Here is a 20,479-nt window from a genome sequence, read left to right as displayed (position 1 = left end):
CATCAGGGGTTGGCAAATCAGGGCCCATATGGGCCACATCTGGCCCATCCCAGTTTTCGCAAATAAAGCTTTACTGGAATACAGTCATGTTCATTCCTTTGGTATTGTCTACAGTTGCTTCCATGCTGTAACAGGAGAGTTACATAGTTGCAACAGAGACCGTATGGACCACAAAGCCTTAATGTTCGCTATGTGGCCCTTTACATAAAGAGTTTGCTGATTCCTAGTCTAAATAATAGCACGACATAATGGTTACAGCTTTGAGGTTTGGAGTCAGAGGGCCAGAGTCTCTGAATCTATGGAAGGTCTGCTACTTGACAGGCACTGAATTTTGGGCAAGTTATTTCCTCTTCTCATGCCTTAGTTGTCTTATGTGGAGCAAATGGGCATAATGCTTCTTAACTCACAAGGCTGCTGCAAGATTTACATTCGTGTAGGTAAAGTACTCATCCCAGTGTCTGGCTTGGTCGATCAATAATACTAACTATTACTAATAAAGACAGAAGAGTTAAGTCACCTTTATGCTTCAAACCTGATGATTAAAGCCCCTGTGTCCCTAAAGGCAATGTAAAGATAAGCAAAGAGGAAAATCACTAATTAATAGATTGAGTTCTATTTGGTTGGCTTCTGTAAGACAAAACTAATAAATTTTGGGATTGTGCCATCCTTCTTGCTAAAAACTTTGAAATGGCTTTAATTAATGTAATCATAGATATTACATCTATAGCTCTAGATTTTTTTTTTTTTTTTTTTTTTTGAGACAGAGTCTCACTCTGTTGCCCAGGCTAGAGTGAGTGCTGTGGCGTCAGCCTAGCTCACAGCAACCTCAAACTCCTGGGCTCAAGCGATCTTCCTGTCTCAGCCTCCCGAGTAGCTGGGACTACAGGCATGCACCACCCATGCCCGGCTTATTTTTTCTATATATATATATTTTTTTTAGCTGTCCATATAATTTCTTTCTATTTTTAGTAGAGATGGGGTCTCGCTCTTGCTCAGGCTGGTCTCGAACTCCTGCGCTCAAACGATCCGCCCACCTTGGCCTCCCAGAGTGCTAGGATTACAGGCGTGAGCCACCGCGCCCGGCCTATAGCTCTAGATTTTTAAGGCTCAATAGTCAAAAGGGAAGAGTCAAAGAGCGAGATTCATGTTGACGTTACAAAGCTAGGAATAGAACCCATGGCTACCTCTAGCACAGTAGCACAGTACCTTAGGTACGAAGGGCACTTAATATGATTTTGTCCAGCTGAATGGCCAATGTCTGCCATCCAGTGAGCCTTCTAAGCACTTACAGAGGCAAACACTTTTTGCTTCAGGGTCTAAGCATGATAACTCTATTAAGTTAACAAACTAAAGATGCAATAATTCCTACCTGGCGAAACTTCTCCCTGGCCTCGTCCTCATACATTCTCCCCACCTCTTGTAAATAATCATATACATCACCTACAATTGAGAGAAATAAAGGTAAGCAGAAGGCCCACTCTGAACATTAATTTTCCCATCAATTGATAATGTGTCACTTTTAGCAATGCTCTCATTTTTAAATATAGGTATGAAGTTAGCCAGGAATATGTGGAATTTAAACTAAGCTGGTCTTAAGTTTAACCATAGGCATGTAAGTTCACTACTAACATCTTTAAACAGGAGAAAAGCCTTAAAATTAAATTCTCATGTGCTTCAATCATATAACTTTTATTTTAAAGGGCATGATGTGTTTTCAATATCCTTTAATAAAAAGTCAGTAATGAAAATTGAAAGTCAAAAGGATAAAGTCAGGTGTGTTAAAAGAGAAGTAGCAGTCAACATAGAAAAGTCCCTTTCCTCATGGAGGTTGCATTCCAGTAGGGGGAGACAGACAATACACAAACCAATACACACTGTGTCAGAGGATAACAAGTGCTGTGGAGAAGTAGGGGAAAGAAACAGGTGGAGTGCGTGAGAGTGCGTTTGTGTGTGTGCCAGAGTGTGTGTGTGCGAGAGTGTGTGTGTGTGTGTACATGGACTTGCCTGCTTCTGTTCTGCTGACTACTTGAGGGAGTGCACAAGGTAGTAATCTAGGGTAAGATTCTATAGCAAGTAACAAACAGCAAGGAGGCCATAGGGTTGGAGAAGCAGAGCAAGGGGAAGAGAGGTAGTTGCTGAGGCCAGGAAGAGCCCTGCAGGCCTTGGTAAGGACTCTGGCTTTACTCTAACAGCGATGAGAAGCAGAGAAGATGAAACTACTTAAAAATAGATCACTGGCTGTCGAGGGGAAGGGGGTCAGGATGAAGGGCAGCGACAGGGAGACCAATTGGGAGACTAGTCCAATAACGGAGCCAAGCATGACAGCAACTGGGACGAGAGAGCAAAGTGCAGTGCTGGTAAGAAGTGGGGGCTCAGGACACAGTGGGGGTGCAGTCAACAGAACTCTTGGATGAACATCTTGGTGGCAGTTTACACAATATTAATTCTTTGAGGAAGAGAGGTGACATTTTGAGGAATGTACTATTAGTACTGTCAACTGCTTACCAATTTAGAATAAAGAAACACCACCTCTGAAATCAACAGAAAAGAATACTCCTTTAGAAAATTAGATATCAACTGTTTCTGGGAAAGAACATGTGCGTAATTCACACACATAACGAATACCTCCATCACCTTTGTGACAACATTCCACTAAAACATTCTTGTAGTTGAATTATACATTAATATCTCTTAACCGTAACTCTGAATAAATAAATTTTAAATAATGGATAAGCATAAAGATTTTTATATTATCATTTGATTGCAAAATGATCTTTTAAAAGGCATTACATACTGTCTATTCATTTAACTATGTTGAATTATGAAGTCAACTGTCAGCTCACTAAAATGTCAACATTTCCTAAGCAAATGGCCTTTCTATTTGCAGAGATGTACACAATGTCAAAACCAGTGGTTAATAAGTGAAAACAACTAAAGATGTGTGCAATCATACAGAAAACACTTTTTACTTTAAAAAATTAATGTATTAAGATCACTGGCTGTTGTATAATAACACAGACAAAGCCCAAGTGTGTCAATATAATTTTAAAATAGTTTTTCTAACTCCAAATGCAATATAAGCTGGTTAAGAGATTTCTGGAACCATAAAGTCACACTCATAATCACTAAGGTATACATCAGGAGTTCAACTTTTAAACCAGGAATTCAACCTAAATCTTTTTATTCTTTATTAAAAATGTATTAACACTCCAATTAAGTAACTGAAATGAAAATCTCTAAGGCTATTTACTGGGGGGGGGGGGGGCGGAAAACAAGCAATGGTTCCCCTGCCCAGGTCAGGGAACAGGTAGCTAGATGGGCGCTGGACAGCACAGTTCAGAGAGCCCTTAGTTCTACTTCAGGTTCTGTAACTACAGAGCTATGGAACCCTTGGCATAGAACGATGTGAGCTTTAGTTTCATCTGTAAAAATTAGAAAGTTGCCATAGATAATGTCTAAGACTCTCTCTAAGTCGCAAGTTCTAGGATTCTATCAAATGAAAAGGTACAAGCCTGGAGGGCGATGGGTAGTCAGTTTAATGAAACTTTTCACAAGGGCGAGCACAACAGTAACCCAGATGTCCTGGGGATGGACAGTGTTTGGTTGAGCTCAATACAGCAAATGGCCCAAGACAAGAAACCACCACCACCATCCATTAAATGCTGTTATAATGCTGCACAACGCACGGAGACCTCTGGGAGGGCTAGGTCACCAAGCCCACTGTGAAGCTCAGTGTGACATGATACTTGTCAGGTCAATGAGGGCCACTGGCTGGTTTTACCCCATGTCTGTCTTTTCCAAAGCCTGTCCTCTTTCTATTAAACCTGAATGCTTCTCAGATCTTTTTGTCTTGTCCCTACATGAGTAATCTCTATGACCTGGGTACGTAAAATAGACAGGAAGAGAAAGCAATGACAGACTACCTCTGACAAACCAGACAGGCTACCTGCTGTCAGAGGCTGGGGATCCAGGCCAGGCAGTGAGCCCACAGTCAGGCTGCCCAGCCTCCATTTCCTCAAGGGTGAAAGCCCATCACTCACAGCCCGGCCACACCATGGAGTCCTTGTGGAAGTCAAAGGAGATCAGGTAAGAGAAAGCACTTTCTACACTGCAGAGGCCCACGCCGCAAGAAGGTTATAAACATCACTCTATGGTGTCTGCCTGGGAGATGAGTAGCAAGGCTTAGAACTCCATATCGATTTCTTGGCTCCGCAATTAACCTTCAGTGCTTCCTACAACACCTGAAGTTTGAAAATCCCAACCAGATTCCCAAACTACACATTTAAAACATAAAATACACAACTAATAGTTAATTAGGACTATGAAAAAGTGGTGTCAGAGGTGTGCCTACTAAAACCTGTTCTTTCTCACAACAGGTTTACAGTCTCTTATTGAATGGCAAACTCACTACAATGGAGCCATGATGTAACGTTCTGTCTCCAGGTTTTACAACGTGGACCAAAATACCAACTAACGATAAAATAAAACTACTCTACTGTAGAGTTCGACAGAAGGCACGCCCAATAGTTTATAATTTCATGCATCTAATTCTTATTTGTTGAGTATCTGCTCTGTGCCAGGCACTGTGCCAGAGGCAGGGGACACAGAAAGATAAACAAAAAAGCTTCTGCCCTCCACAGACAATGAAACTACATATGGCCCACAAACTACAAGCCCAGCCCAACCTCAACCATAAGATGAGAATCTTTATAAAAGAGAGAAGCTATACATGTGCATTTCAGAAAATGTCTACATTTTTACAACCTTATAGGCAAATAGTGACCAATCTTTATTTTAAGGAAAACCTAGTCCTATGTACTGTTAACCGTCATCTGTGGCCTGAGAAAAGAGGGCCATCAATGACATATTAAAATCTGATAAAGAGAAGCATCTAAGCCACAACACACGTTTACTTCAAACAGACTAATGCATTAACACATTTTAAAATCCAAATACTTGGGATAAACAAAATGTGTGTGTCCCACCCATAATGGAACACTATTCAGCCTTAGAAAGGGAGGACATTCTGAAACATGCCACAACATGGATGAACCTTGAAGACCTTAAGCTGAGTGAAATGCGCCAGTCCCAAAAGGACAAGTGCTGCGATCCCTACGTGAGGTCCCCAGAGCAGTCAAACTCACACAGGCAGATAGAACGGTGGTTGCCAGGAGCTGGGGGAGGGGTGAGTGGTTAACTTTGGCAAGATGACAAAGTTCTGGAGAGGGATGGTGGGGAGGGCTGCAAAGCAATGTGAACACACTTAAAGCCACTGAACTGTACACTAGAATGGTTACAATAGTAAATTTTATGTGATGTGTATTTTCCACAACAAAAATCCAGCGTCTTGGCTTGTATCAATTAACAAAGCTAATAGGGAAACACTTAATGGCAACCCATAGAATTGCTAAGAGTCAGCTTTTTGGACTCTCATCCTAGTATTTTATGACTCTGGATGTTAAATGAAACCTTAACAATTATATGGGCAGTGTGCTTGTGTATTCTTTTAAAAGGGAAGAAACAAGAAAACCCCAATATATAATATATAAATGTTCTTACCATGACAGGCATATTCCATAATGAGGTATATGCTGGTCCCGCTGTTGATGACCTCATACAGTTGCACTGGGGGAGGGGAGAGGATACAGGAGAGAAAGAAACAAACGTCTGTATGCACAAGCCATGCACATATAAACTGTAACTATCAAAAGCAACTGTTTCCCTGTTAAAGATTTTAACAGCTGGCCCTCTCAAAAATGCTTTCAGGGAATTTTAGCAAATACTACACAACAGAAAAGTTTTTATAAAAGCATGGAATTCCATAAAAATGAAGATCATTTCTGGGTACTCAGTGAGACTTCAGGATGCGTTCGGCAGTCGAGCAAGGGCTATCTGTGCTTGCTTCTTCCTCTGTTGTCGCTGTCAGTGCCCTTTATTTGCTTCTTGGCTACCTGCCCTCCCACCAGCTCACCCTCTGCGCCTGAGGAAAAGTGGTCTCATTTCTCACAACCTGCAGCAATCGCTCAGATCTACTCGACTCCTATAACTGGACATCCATTCACTTGTCATTATGGCTTTAAGGATATAATTCCACCTCAGACCCTTGTTGCTTGGAAAACTTACCACAACTCCCAAAGAACAAGTTTCCTTTATTACTATTCTGAAGCCAGAGAGGAAAGAAAGTAGAATGCATTATACTGCGATTAACTGGAAAAAATTTTTTTTTTCTTCAGGAATGATTTTTAGTAGGTCAGTGTGATTTTGCTACAGCAGTCCCTTTGTTACAGATAGAACTATTTCTCTTGCTGCTGATTCATAAAACTGTAACACATCAATTAGGAAGATACACATTTTTAAATGAAACTGAAGCAAATCTCTCAGGCTACCAAGTGACCACTGTGCATATCTACTTGATTGTGTTAATACTTACTTTAAAATGAAATTTACAGAAAAAGGCAGGGGGCACACTAGTCTTTTATATTCACGTGATTTTCTGAGGATTTACTAGAGTATTAGGCCAAACAAGTGCCTCACATGGTGATCAATAAATGTTTGACGAACTCATGAATAAAACCATCAGACCATTTCTTAGACTCTGATATGTTCAAATTGCCAAGAAAAACCATTTAAGAAAGTTAAGGCATACGTGGCTGCTGAACAGCATAAAAATAAAATCTTTCTAATATTCCAATGCACATTTTGGCTCTTCAGGGAAGACTATTTTAACGCAAAATGAATTTTTAAAAATTTCAGTCTATTATCAAAGATATGCCATTTAGTAAGTAAAGAACTCTAACTGGGGTATAACTGAAGTAATTAAGGGACAAAATAAATATGTTTACGTTAGCTAGTCCTAGGCAGTAGTGATAAAGTTTTCTGGTGAAAAGTTGGAATTTGAAATCCAGAGTTGGCTGGCTGGCTGGCCCAAAGGGTTGAAAGAAAAAGCAGAGAAAGGAGGTTTTCTTCCTGCTATTCTATTCCTCGTATCATCCTGTTCTTCAAACATCCTGTATTTCACTGATTCTGAGATCTCTATTTTAATTACTATCCCTGGTACTAGGATGATGGCTTGGTAGCATTTTCCTTTCTTAGTAGTATATAAAAAATGATGCCTTTTAAATGATGGTGGCTTAGATTTGATGAAACAGAGCCTAAGCCTTTTGTTAAAGTATACAATCAAAACCAGCAGTTCTGTGTAAAAGCTTTTTCCTGCCTGTGTTTCCATGTTATTCTTATATTCCACGTGCCTCAAGTACTCTTGGTAGGCTAACTTTAACACTGAACATTACCCCTCTCATTTCCTACAACTGACGTTGATATTAAACTTATATGGACTATCTTAAGAGTGATTTCACTCTTGAAATACTCTTTGTAGATTGTAGGAGCTATCACTGACATATAAAATACATTTTGAGATATACGTTATATATAAAGCAGTTAAATAATTTAAAAAGAGCCTTATTGTGATATATGTGGGATCAAAAGTTTCAATTGGGTATATATAGTGTAGGGTCAGTATTGAGTAATTTGTATATGTTCATTTTGTTCTTATAATTACTATGAGGGGAGGTACTTCCTCATCTTTAAACCGACCTCATAGCACCTAACACAGAGTTATACACACAGAGGGCACATGAAACAAACCTTTGCTTTATGAAAGAATTCCGGTCAAAATCCCTTTCAATAGCAAGTATCCCATCTTTTAAATATGATTCAGTGTACAAGTATTTTCTCTGGAACTTAGTCACAGCACAAAGTATTATACCCTTGAAAATATTAATTCTTTCTTTTTTTCTTTTTTTAGAGAAAGAGAGAGAGAGAGAGAGGGGGAGAGATTTATTTTTAAGGAGTCGGCTCATGAAATCGTGGAGGCTAGCAAGTCCAAAATCTGCAAGGCAGGCTGGAGATCCAGGAAAAAAACTGATGTTGCAGCCTTGAGTGAGAAGACAGTCTGGAGGCAGAATTCCCAAAAATATTAATCCTGACTTCCTATAATTCCCTTCTCTCTACTAATGAAATATAATTATATTTTCTAATATATTAAAGAATCAGAAAATTATAGTTATGATTATAGATGTTTCTACTGCATTAAAGCTTTAAATTTAAATGTTTAACACCTAAGCTTTTAAACCTCTCTTCAGTAATTTCAAAAAGCTAATACAAATGATCAAAAGTTTCGGTATGTATTCTATTCCCCTATCTGGGGTAGGGGAAGGGAAAGAATCTCTTTCTACCATTTCTTGAATACATATTTATCTTTATGGCATGCTTTCAACAATGCATTTAGACCCAAAAGTATTCTAAAAAGCAGAAAGTACCTATATGTGGATGATGCAGCATCGTCATAATTTTTATCTCTTGGTCGATCTAAAAAAAAAAACAAAACAATCTCCCAATATGTTATTAAATATTATATTCCACCATTGCAATATAATTGTAAATTCTCTTAGGTAATAAATTTATTGCTAATGTTTATTATTCCATATCTAAGACTAATATCAAAGTCTAGAGTCACTTTCAAGTAGCTTTATAAATTATTACCAAATACTTCCATTTCTGAAAAACAGCAGAGGTCTCAAAGAGGGAAGGTGCCACACCCTGACTTTCATTTTGCTATCTTGAAAACATAAGACTTGGGCAAGAACAGTTTTCTTATGATTAAATTTAGTCTGATTCACTATCTACACCAAATAATTCTATGAGAATATTTGGAACAAAACCACCGTGCAAAACACTCACTGCAGATGACAGGTGATTTAGCACTGAGGCTGTGATAGTCTGTTACATTAGTGACCCTAATGAGTCATGCCTCACATGTCCATGCTTTTGTGGAGTGCCTCTTGCATACTGACAGGTGTGGCCATGTGGCATGTTTGGGCCAGCGGGGCATTAGCAAATTCAAAGCAAGCAGAGGCTGGGTAAGATGTTAGGCATCGCGGGGCTTGCTCTCTTGCAGCAGTGTAAAGAAGCTGGTCGAGCCTCTGTGAGGATGAAGGGTAGTATGTAGGCAGAGGGACCCACTGTCCTGATTGCAACCAGCCCCTGCCAGCCCACCAGCTGAATGCAGCCATACAAGTGAACCCAGGGGAGACCTTACGAAGAATCGCCCTGCCAAGGCCAGCAGAGGGGCCCGGCCATCCCACAGAGTAAGGAGAAATATCAAATTGTTGTTGTATATTCACATGTTATAAATTCAGAGAAGGGTCATATTATCGTGGCCTGGGTTAATATGACCTCGAAAAACTACAAGATTATAGAGGCCACTTTATTCAACTCCCTTGCGAACAAGAGGATGCCAGGGAAAGAAAGAAAAAGATCTTCCAAGGCCCTGCTCTCTTTCTATGGGGAATTTGGCCAGAATTTGACCCGGGATAGTACCACCCACAGGAGGCAAGGGCTGGGAAAAGCCTTGAGAGGGAGGAGCAGCTGGCCCCGTGCAAAGGAAGCTGGTGAGAGATCACAGGACTGTTGCGGCACTTGTCCCTAGCCACTGGGTCTCACCTAGAATTGAATCAGCAGCTCAGGGGAGATGGACATGGGTGGGATTTGACAGACCTAAGCTATGAACCTGAGCTCAGAACTTAAGAGCGTGGCATCGGATGAATAACCTTTCCTGTCTAAAATACTGGCTCATTTTTAAAGGCAGGAGCACTTTTATCTCCAACCTAAATACTCCCCTTGCCATTGTGGTCGCTCCCACATTTTGTGTTCTGAGATGACGGCCACCCACATCCCTGATAACCATCAGCCTTGAGTTCTTTTCTAGCTTCCCTCTGTCAAGCTACCACAAAAATCCTGTTTTCCAATCCGTTGTAGTTGAGTTGGTAGTTTTAATCTGGATCTCCCAATTACTTCCACTAATTGGGAATTTCTAATTTTCTAATTGCTAAATTAGAAAATCTCCAATTTGGATACCGTATCAATATAGCTCAGGATACTGCACTTAGAGTGACACGCTGACCACGGCCACGACAACCCTGCAGCATGTGGCCTCTGCTTACCCTCCAGCACCAGCTCTGGTCACCCCAACCCCTTCCACTTACTAGAACACATTCATACTAAGTTCTTTTAAATCTCTCCTCCCTGGTCATCCTTGAGGTCTCAGGCAGAATCTCTGGAAACTTATCTAAGTCGGTCTCCTTTGTTTTACGTCATAGCCGTCTGTTCACTTCTCCCCTAGAATGTCTTTTAAGTTGTGATGATACATTTTTGTGCACCTTTTATTATCACCTTGTCATGCACACGGAGCATGCCTGTCTTCCTTCGCTACACCTAAAACCAAGCCTGGCACACAACAGGAATGCCTTTGTTTGATAAAGGCCTGCAAGAAAGCCGTCACTACCAAGAAGCCTGGTTTGAGCCAGCCTCCTGAGCATCCTACTGACCACACTGCTTTTAAATCTGCACAGCAAAATGCTTGTCACAGAGTTATCATAGTTCTGATGGCTGAAGAGCAGGTCAAATGAAGGCAATCATTCTAAATCCCTGCTAGCAGTGCAGTGGAATTGAACCAAAGTGAATTAGAGCCAAAGAGCAGGAAAAAGATGGGCTCTGACAGGAATTTAAGGGAGGGAGAGCTCACTTCTGCCGCAGACAGCAGGCACCGTGGAGGTACTAGATTTATACAGGACTTAAAAAAGGATGTTCACAGTTGAAAGTGCGGTACAAGTGCTCTGTGTATGTGAGCAAGGATGGGGAGGTGCAAGCAATTAAGGCATTTAAGGAAGACCAGGACCAAGTGACCTCTTCTGGCCAGGGCAGTGTGTCTCCAAGTGTGGACTGTAGACCACGTGCATCAGACCTACTAGGGTCCCTGGGCAAACTGCAGCTTCCAGAGTCCCACCTATCACTAGGTCTGAAATGAGGCCTCAGAATCTTACTTTTCAGCAAGCACCTCAGGTGTGGTGGTTTTAAGGTATGTCCATAAATTCCTCCCCTCCAAAGGCAGCCCTTAATATCCCTTCCTTTGAGTGTGGGCTGGACTCAGTGGCCTGCTCCCAAGCAACAGCATACGGCAGAAGTGGTGGCAGGGACTTCAGAGACTCACCAGCTCCTAGAAGGCACTGCAGCTCCCTCCTTGCTCTGGCAAGTCACTGGCTCCAGTGTCACAAAGACATTCAAGCACCTTCATGGATAGCCCACTTGGCAATGGAGGGAGGCCATGTGGCCACCACTGGTGAGGAACTGCAGTCTCAGCAACAGCCACATGAGTGCGCCCCCTGGACAGCGGACGTGCCAGCCCCAGTCAAGTCTTTGGATGCCTGCAGCTGTGGCTGACATCCAACCAAAACCTCTGGACAGAGCAGAGCCTGCGTCAGAACTGCCCAGCTAAGTCACTCCCAAATTCCTGACTCTCAGAAACTGTGAGATGAGGAGTGTTTTTCTCTGGAAGTTGCTAAGTTCTGGAGAAATTTTTTTAAACAGCAGTAGATAATACACCACAGACACCACATTGAAGTTTGAGAACCCGAGTTACAGCAGAGGTCACACCAGGAATGCACTAGGAAAACACAAAGGAAAGATGAATGGGACCACACAGAGATGACGAGTGCAAGCTTACTTCCCTAGGCAGAAAGAGCAGCCAAAGACTCCCTAGGAGAGCGGTGTCAGGGTATCACCAAAATGACTTTCCATGTTCACCTTACTATCAGAATTCCGTATTAGGCAGACACTGGCAACACTGGGGTAAGGAACGCTGCGCTATGTGAGATGAGCAGCACGGGGCGGAAGAAGCCGTTACCAGTTACCGAGCCCTGGCTGTGTCTGGCGCACAGAGCCAGTGGCTCCACATCTACAATCTCATTTCACTTAATCACCACAACCCCAGCAGGCGAATACGATCATCTCCAATTTACAGAGAAGGAAGACTGCGGCAGGTGAGGCAGCGCGTTCAAACCCCCAGCTAGTCTGCGCTGGAGCCAGGATGCCAACTCTGAGACGTCTGGCTTCAAAGTCCATGCTCATCTCAGGAATCCGCACTGCTACCTTAGAGATTTCCAACTAAAATAATCAACTTTTAAGCTGCTGATAGAGAAAACTCCAGAGTAACACGCGGGCACTGGCATAGAACTTTTAAAAAAGTTGACAATTTGCATAAAAATGCCAGAGATTTCATAATCTGGGAACCAGATGGCCGAAGATAGTTAAATCTGGAAAGCAATAATTTATTCAAAGGAAAACATGTGCTTTAAGGAAAGTCCCGTAAGGACCATACAACATATATTCAAAGTTTTGATTATGAAAGGACATTTAAGTAAGAGCAATTCAACTCATTTCTTCTATTTTTTTTTTTTTCTTTTGAAACAGGTTCTTGCTGTGTCACCCAGGCTAAAGTGCAGTGGTGCAATCACAGCTCACTGTAACCTCAGACTCCTGGGCTAAAGTGATCCACCCACCTTAGCTGAAATTACAGGCATGAGCCACTGCACCCAGCCTCAAGGCATGGGTTCACCAGAATGCCCGATGTCACAACATGACATGAAGTTGCTGACTTCATGCTGTGGACATCTTTGCCCAAACCCATCAAAACAAGACTCCTCATCACGATAAGACTCTCACTCCCTCTTCATTTTTCCTTATTTATGCCTACCTCTTTCACCTGGCAGCATAATGCTGCAGAGAAAATTTCACAGTTGGTCGCTTCTGTGGGGAACTTGCACTCCCTGCTTTAATTTAACCTGGTCATGGAATGCTAGATTACCTACTGCCTCAAGAGGGAAGAATGTGTGCAGTTGATGACACTTCTTTCTGGACAGCAATAAATACATCAGGTATTGCAGAGCAGACTACCTGGTTAACATGGGTAGACTCCACATCTGGCCATTTGATTTTAGTTCGTTCGATTCATGAAGACTCTACCTAGGGAGCATAGTCCAAACTCTTGGTATTATCCTCCTGACAGTCATGCTAGTCTTCCAATGGGCCCTTCTCTGGCTAGAACAATAAAACGTCAAAGAAACACATGATAATGAGGACACCCTAACCTGTAAGTGCCATGCTGAGACTGGAAACCCAAAATGAGGGGAACTGAGAGTAGTGCTGACACCCTAGGTTTCAGTTACACTCCCCCAGGTGAGAGCTTGACCAAATTGGGAGAATCATTAAATAAAAATCATAAGCCACTGTTTTGGACTAAGCTACTGCATTAGGCCCCAAAAGACCAGACCAATAATCAAAATGGAGTCACTAATGCTAAGGTTTCACATCTTCAATCCTAAACTAACTTACCTGACCTTCCAAGAAATCAGGAGAGAGATGACAGCCAATTTCCCAAACAGGCCAGTTTAATGGGCATGATAATAAAGTTTCCTCCACTTTAATCCTCACACACAGAGAAGCAGCCAAAAGTAACTTCATGTTAATTAAGCAGTTATTCTTCTACTGTTCTATTTCCCTGTCACTGTCCATTCACACATTCCCTGTTCTTTGCTTCTGTTTTCTTCATCCTTTCTCTGTCTCTAAAGCCAACCTCTTTGCTCAGCTCATTGGAAGCTTATTCTATTCTATGGACTAAACTGTTGTTTGAGGAAGCTAGGAAAGAAAGAAGGAAGGAAGGAAGCAAGGAAGGAGGGAGGAAGGCAGGGATGGAGAGAGAAAGGGAGGAGGGAAATGAATGAAGCAAGCAAGCTTACTGAGGTGGGTGTAAGTAGGATTTCCCCACAAAGAGCCTGATGGAAGGATTCTTATACCCGATAACGCTTCAAATAAACATCTGACAATCTACTGGGTATTTTGCATATATGTGTTTTTTTTTCTTTAGTAAATCTCATTAAGTGTTTCAAACACAGGAATTTTCCTTTCTTACAAAAAAGTCTAATTTCAAAAATGGTGGATGAATCTTACTCAAAAAATGCCTTACTGACCAAACACAGTAGCTCATGGCTATAATCCCAGCACTTTGGCAGGCCAAGGTGGGAGGATTGCTTGAGGCCAGGACTTCAAGACCACCCTGGGCAATAGCAAGACCCTATCTCCATAAAAAATATTTAAGAAATAACTCCAACATGTTGGTGTGCACCTGTAGTTCCAGCTACTTGCCCGTAGTCCCATCTGCTCAGTAGGCTGAGGTGCGAGGATGGCTTGAGCCCAGGAATTGGAGCCTACAGTGAGCTATGATGATGCCACTGCACTCTAGCCTAGGGAACAGAATGAGACCCTGTCTCTCAAAAACAAAAAATCTTTACTACTGGGTCAGCAGCATCATCAACTTTCTCTCTCTCTCTCTCTCTCTCTCTCTTCCACCCCTGCCCCCTATTTTTTACAGATGGGGTCTCACTCTGTTACCAAGGCTGGAGGGCAGTGGAATCTTCATAGCTGACTGCAGCCCCTAACTCCTGAGCTCAAGGGATCCTCCTGCTTCGGTCTCCAGAGTAGCTGGGACTATGGGCATGCACTACCATGCCCAGCTAATTTTTAAATTTTTATAGAGATGGGATCTCACTATGTTGCCCAGGCTAGTACTCCTGGCCTAAGTGATCCTTTCACCTTGGCCCTTTAAAGCGCTGGGATTACAGGCATGAACCCCCAGCAGCATCAACTTAGAAGGCTGGATTCTCCATTATAGGGTCTTGTTCCTGCCTTGTTGAATATTTTAATTGGATGAAGACATCCATATTCAATTTAGATAGCACCGAACTACAAGGGACAGCTAATAGAAAAGATTCATTATTTAAAAATGCCCCAATAGACTTGAATTATGGCAGGAAACCAATTAAATGAATTTTAGCAGGAATTAAACAAATTCAGGAAATGGAGGAAAATCAATTCTAAGGATGGAATAAACTAGGCTTCTCTTGAGGGCAACTCCTACGGGTGGCCAAAGAGGCTGAGAGGATTTACTCTGGAAAGTGGAAAACAAAGAAGACCCAAAATAGCTACCTCTAAGGGCTGGCTGTGTATGAAGTGATAGACTTAACTTCTATAGCTCCACATGGCAAAATACAGAACAGTGTCATAGAAGTTTCTAGAAGACAGATCCTAGTCCAAAGTAAGAGAAAAATGCTCTCATGACAAAGATACTGAACACTGGAACAAGATCCTGTGGCAAGGCTGTGCCTCCACCCCTGTATATGCTTAAGGCTGGCTAACTAGCCAGCCAGCAAAAATACAGTTTTTAAAAAATCAATTATTTCATTACATGTTACAAATTTTTTCTTTTTAATTAAGCAGTTTCAGTTAAAGAAAAAGGATAGTACTACTTAAACTGGTTGTAGCACAGTATGGTGACCATTGATTCTCTGGCCCTGAGAAGACTGAATCAGGGCCTCTGCGGCCTGCAGCTGCTGTGTGTCAGCCTCCCACCAACACTTAATGGAAAACTCACACTCAAGCACTCCATTGAGCTCTGCAAGGGTCTTTCCTCTCCTTTTCACTTGGAAACTTGAAAACTCTAGATCCTTTAAGGCCTACATAAAATTCCACTACACACCACGTGGCTTGACCCAAAGTGAATAGCACTTATCTGACCTGTGGGAGACATCACAAAGCTTGGTTCAGAAGGATAAGGATGTTTCTTAAAGGAATTACTAAGAGGATGCCCCTACTTTTCATTTGGAATTGATAAGTTCTTTTCAATACTCCCTCTTCACCCTGTGTTTTAAAATGTAGGTTGTATTATTATTCAGGTATGGTGAGGCCAACAGATCATGAGATGACTGCCACTGAAATAACAGATTGTTCCTCACAGTTCCCAAGAGGAGAGGGCCTGCCCCACCACACAGGGCCACACAGGAATGCACCAGGGTGGGTCAGGGGCAAAAGAGCCAGGGCAAAGTGCTGACAAAGCCTCTATCATGATTTCAGTAGGAAAGGCATGGCAGGCTAAGGAGGCGTAGCATTGGCTCACTTGAATAATTTCAGTAGGTTCTAGGATACAGATGCTGTCCCTAGTTGTCTGGTACCTGGCCCTGGGGTGATCAGGGCAGAGAAATACAGCCTCCTGGAATCAAAGAGCCAGACAGAGGAGGTGGTTTGGAGTAGGACACTGAATTGGCTGTTTGCATCTGAAAGGCATTCTCACAGGGGAGTAGTCTGTTACCTCCAAGAATTAGCTCACCCTGAGAGGGACCAGCAGGGGCCCAGAAGCCAGAGCATGAAGACTACAGAAAGTAAGAATATAACTCTTACCGCACCGTGCTTTATTTTTCCTCATAGCACTGACATGACATTTGTATTTGTTTATTGCTGTTCCCCATCAGTATGTCAATTACATGAAAGCAGGAACTTCATTTGGTTCAATATCGTACCCACAGCACACAGAACAGGGCCTGACACACAGCAGGTGTCTGAAGTGTCACGCTGGAAGTGTAGGAGCATGGGAGGCACACTGTAGGGTCTAATGACCACGGATTCCCATGTTAACTAATATACAGCAGTGAGCCCAGCACGCTGCTTCTCACACGTTCTCTATCACCTGAACGATGACAAACATATTCTCATTTAGAGTTCACTAACACTTGACTCAAAGCTAACTACACCTATCGCAGGATGACCAGCCAGGTACCCATCACTTATGAGTTAGGGGACTTTGAGCAGTTTACTTAATCTTCATGGCTCTTTTTCCTTACGAATAGAACTTACCTCATCAGGAAGTAGTAATGATTAAATGAGTTCATACAGGTAAAACACTTAGAACAGCTCAGCATATACTAGATGCATAAATATTAGTAGTTATTCTCGAAAGTAGTCTACTAGAATTAAGCCCTGCAAAAAAGACCTAGCCACAATCTACCATTCAATTCTCAAGCTTTGATTTTTATCCTGTGTGTTGTATTTGGAGGAGGGGGGAGATTTAAACAAACAAAACACATTCCCCACACCCAAAATCAAAGCAAATGAGAAAACTATCCAGCAGAGCACACAATAATGGCAAACAGAGTCCTTACCATTTCCCAGGCTTTATTCTAAGCTCTTCTAAGTCCTTTTATTTATATATTTGTTTATTTTTTTTAGACACAGTGTCTCACTCTGTCACCCAGGCTGGAGTGCAGTGGCATAATCATAGCTCACTGCAGCCTCCAATCCCTGGGCTGAGGTGATCCTCCCATCTCAGCCTCCCTGAGTAGCTGGGACTACAGGGGAGCATCACCAGCCTCACACCAGCTGGGCTACTTTTTACAAAATTTTCTGTAGAGACAGAGTCTTGCTGCATTGCCCAGGGTGGTCTTGAATTCCCGGTCTCAAGCAATCCTCCCAACCAAGATGTGAGCCACCGCTCTAAGTGCTTTAAAATGATAACTTGTTTAATTCTCATGACAACCCTTACAAAGTACTATTAAAATTTCCATTTTACAAATGGGGAAACTAAGACACAGAGAAGTTAAGTGATTCATCGCACAGCTAAGCAGGGTGAAAGCCTGTTTTGGAATCCATGCAGTCTAGCTTCACCATGCTCCTAACATTACTCATCCTTCCTTCTTTATGTTAACAGTCAGTCTGCTCCCAAGACTGAAAAAGAACATTAGGAACTTTAGTTGGGTTACACTTGGTACACTGGCACATCTTAAAAAATTCTAGTATTAAATATTTTTGAACAGGTGAACATGTTTTTTTAAATGAGCAATGCTTGCTTCGTAATGACAGATTCAGATTTCATAAAACAAGACCCAGAAAAATTACCTGGTATAATAAGCATATTGAAACTGAAAGTGACTTTGTAAGCAGACTAACATTTTTGTTATTCCTGCTGTTTTCAAAACCATTATACGTACACATTACAGAGTTCTGTAAAAGCTGACCTAAAAGATGCTTATGAAGAGACTAGTATACCAGAAATAGTAGCTACAGATCAAAAAGTAGATAGGTGGGTGCTGTGGCATGCACCTGCAGTCCCAGCTAGTTGGGAGGCTACAGAGGGAAGACCAGCCCAGGAGTTTAAGTCCAGCCAGGGCAATAGAGAGAGACTCCATCTCTTTACAAAAAAAAAAAAAAAAAGAGTTAAAAATTATAAAAGCAATGGCGAAAAATAAATCCCTCACTAGAATCTAATGTTTGTTAATCCAATGGCTGGAAAAATACAAAGGAAAAATGAAGAGACTCATCTTTGAAAATAATAACACTCTGTAAATATGCAGTCAATCCACGTTTACTTATATACATTTAGTAAAAGTACATGACCCAATCTGCAAGCCTCAACATTATTAAATTGACACTATTTTAACACGTGTGTTCAAACGCTGCCTGAATTAGCCAGTCCACCTTTTTTGGTAGTGGCAGTAAGAACAGATTGCGTATTGTTCATGGCAGAATGTTCCTTAAAATGAATGTTAACTCCTGTGGCTTCAGGGCTTTAAATCGCTAGCTGAGAAGTGTTCCCGAGGCGAGCGTGATACAATTGTGAATGATCTGAGAAGAAAAAAGGCCGCAAGAACAACTACTCCAAGTGGGGCTGCCAAAGTTGCCTATGCTCTTGACCTTGTTGCCAGTCTTCCATGGAAAAAGAACTCGGTGAAAAAGGCTCTGTAACAAATGTACATGGAATGCTTCTAATTTACATTAGAAGAATATGAACTTACACACACAATTTTAGACAATGCTCTATAAACTGAAACTATTATACTTATCAGGTTATTTAACTTGGATAGATCTAGCATAAGTCTTCTGTGGATGGTTCATACTTGAACTAGACCACAAACAAGTCCTGATGTTGAAATTATTAGATTATTATAAGCCAAATTATAAGCCAAACAATGCTGATGCAAATATGCAAAATCACACTATCAGGCTAACCAGACAATCTACCGTGAACTAAGTTGATGACAATGACACAAACAGTAAGTTGTCATCGTCATCATCGTCATCAAAGAATAGCAGCAATTAAAAACTACGAGCAAAAATAGTGGAAAAAAGAAAGCAAGCAAGCGAAAAGTAAGGGAAAATTGCAGCCCACTGGACACATTACTAGGATAAAATTTTTCCTGGAAAATGGCTAGAATTCCAATTATATCCAGGTACATATGGATAATGGAAGATTTGTAATATCATAGAATACTGAATTAGGGTCCTCAGCAAGCTTCTTTGTATGTTCATTTTAGTTCTGAATACCAAATTTGAGTAACTACTAACTTATTTAGTAGTACCAAGTCCTTAGATAAATGAAGAAATGAAGGTTTAAGGAAATGGACTGGAATTTTTAGATCTTTGTTCTTCAGAACAAAGGACTGGAATTTTTAGGTCTGTTCCAGGGCCACCTGCAGAAGGCTTAAGGCCCAATATGGGCTGCAGGTCACAAAGAAGCACTTGTTTAGATACATTTTCAGTGCAAGAGAAAGTCTATCTCCCTTCCCACCTCCCACACGTATAACACGGACAAGGCTTCAAAACTATCAGGATAGAAATAACCATTAGGAGTATATTAGCAATGCATACAGAGAATTACCCTTATCAAAATATCTTACAACTATACAGTGCTTTGCAGTTTACAAAGCTCTTTTATAGGCATGATTTCATAAATACTCATATCCATCATGAGAAGATAAAATTATCTCCCTTCTAAAGATGAGAAACCCAAAGTCCAGAAAAGTTCGGTGCCTTGCTCAAGGTCAAGTTAGACATTCAGCTAAGTGGCTTAAATTGAGGGACTTAAATTCAGGACTTCCTGTTCCTTGTTCATGGTCTCCGTACCCCCCAACTACTGTAGGCCAAATCTAGAAATCCAATGAAGTATACAAAAAGGCTTTGCAAAACTAAAAAAAAACCAGAAGGATTTTATTATGAAGATCATTAATTATTTACAGATGCACCAATGAATTACCTAGGCCCAGGCCCTTCCTAAGCAATGCAATCTCTACTGTGGTCCAGGCATTAGGACTTTCAAAATCTGCCCGGGGCAGAGATCTTCTGATCTAAGGGAAATGTTACAAATACCAACAGAGCTTTATAAACATGCTTTTTCACTTTTATTCGGTTCTACTTTTACATTGCCCTTTTATATTAATTAGTCATCACATCTTAATTAGACATGGCATGTCAAGAGTTTAAGAAGCCAAGTGGGGACTTGAAAGATTTCAGTCTTAACTATAAGGAAGGTGCACAAATCTACACAATAACCACTAATGTGAAAATATTTTTGTACTGTATTATTTTGTAAAACTCTATTTTGTCAAAATTTAGAATATTCGATTAAAAACTACAGCCTTGTACATCTATAATAAATCAATTCAAAATACACAGAAAGTACAGCCTTTAGTTTGTGCTATTAAGAACATTTAAAAATCATAATCTTCAACTGAAGATGACCCAACTAGTTTTATCAAATACTACATTTCAGTTGTATTCATTTGAGGAATAGGAAGCTTTACAGCACTAAACATAATAAATAAAAGTAATATTATGACTGAGGTACTTAAGGGAAAAATTAGATGGCAATTAGCATTGAAAATCATTTTAAAAAGACTGAATACTGTACCAGTCTTACCATTTGGAGAGTTGCTAGATTACATTTGGTCTTATCAAGTATTTTAATGGCCACCTAGAAAAAAAC

General features: G+C 41.1%; 1 protein-coding gene across 1 annotated transcript in view; it reads right to left on the bottom strand.

The window, feature by feature from the left end:
- Nucleotides 1-20,479, bottom strand: part of LOC138385910 (MAP/microtubule affinity-regulating kinase 4-like) — a 94,088-nt gene that overhangs the window by 35,686 nt on the left and 37,923 nt on the right. Inside the window, exons 5-8 of the mRNA XM_069472095.1 lie at nt 20,414-20,467; nt 8,319-8,367; nt 5,560-5,625; nt 1,370-1,440 (exon numbers count right to left, since the gene is read on the bottom strand). Coding sequence (XP_069328196.1) covers nt 1,370-1,440; nt 5,560-5,625; nt 8,319-8,367; nt 20,414-20,416 — 189 coding nt within the window. The 5' untranslated portion in view covers nt 20,417-20,467. The remainder of the gene's footprint in view (nt 1-1,369; nt 1,441-5,559; nt 5,626-8,318; nt 8,368-20,413; nt 20,468-20,479) is intronic.

Source organism: Eulemur rufifrons, chromosome 7 (assembly GCF_041146395.1).
Source record: "Eulemur rufifrons isolate Redbay chromosome 7, OSU_ERuf_1, whole genome shotgun sequence".
Lineage (NCBI taxonomy): Eukaryota > Metazoa > Chordata > Mammalia > Primates > Lemuridae > Eulemur > Eulemur rufifrons.
The sequence above is the reverse complement of the archived record's forward strand: the minus strand, read 5'-3'. Positions and strand labels throughout refer to the sequence as shown.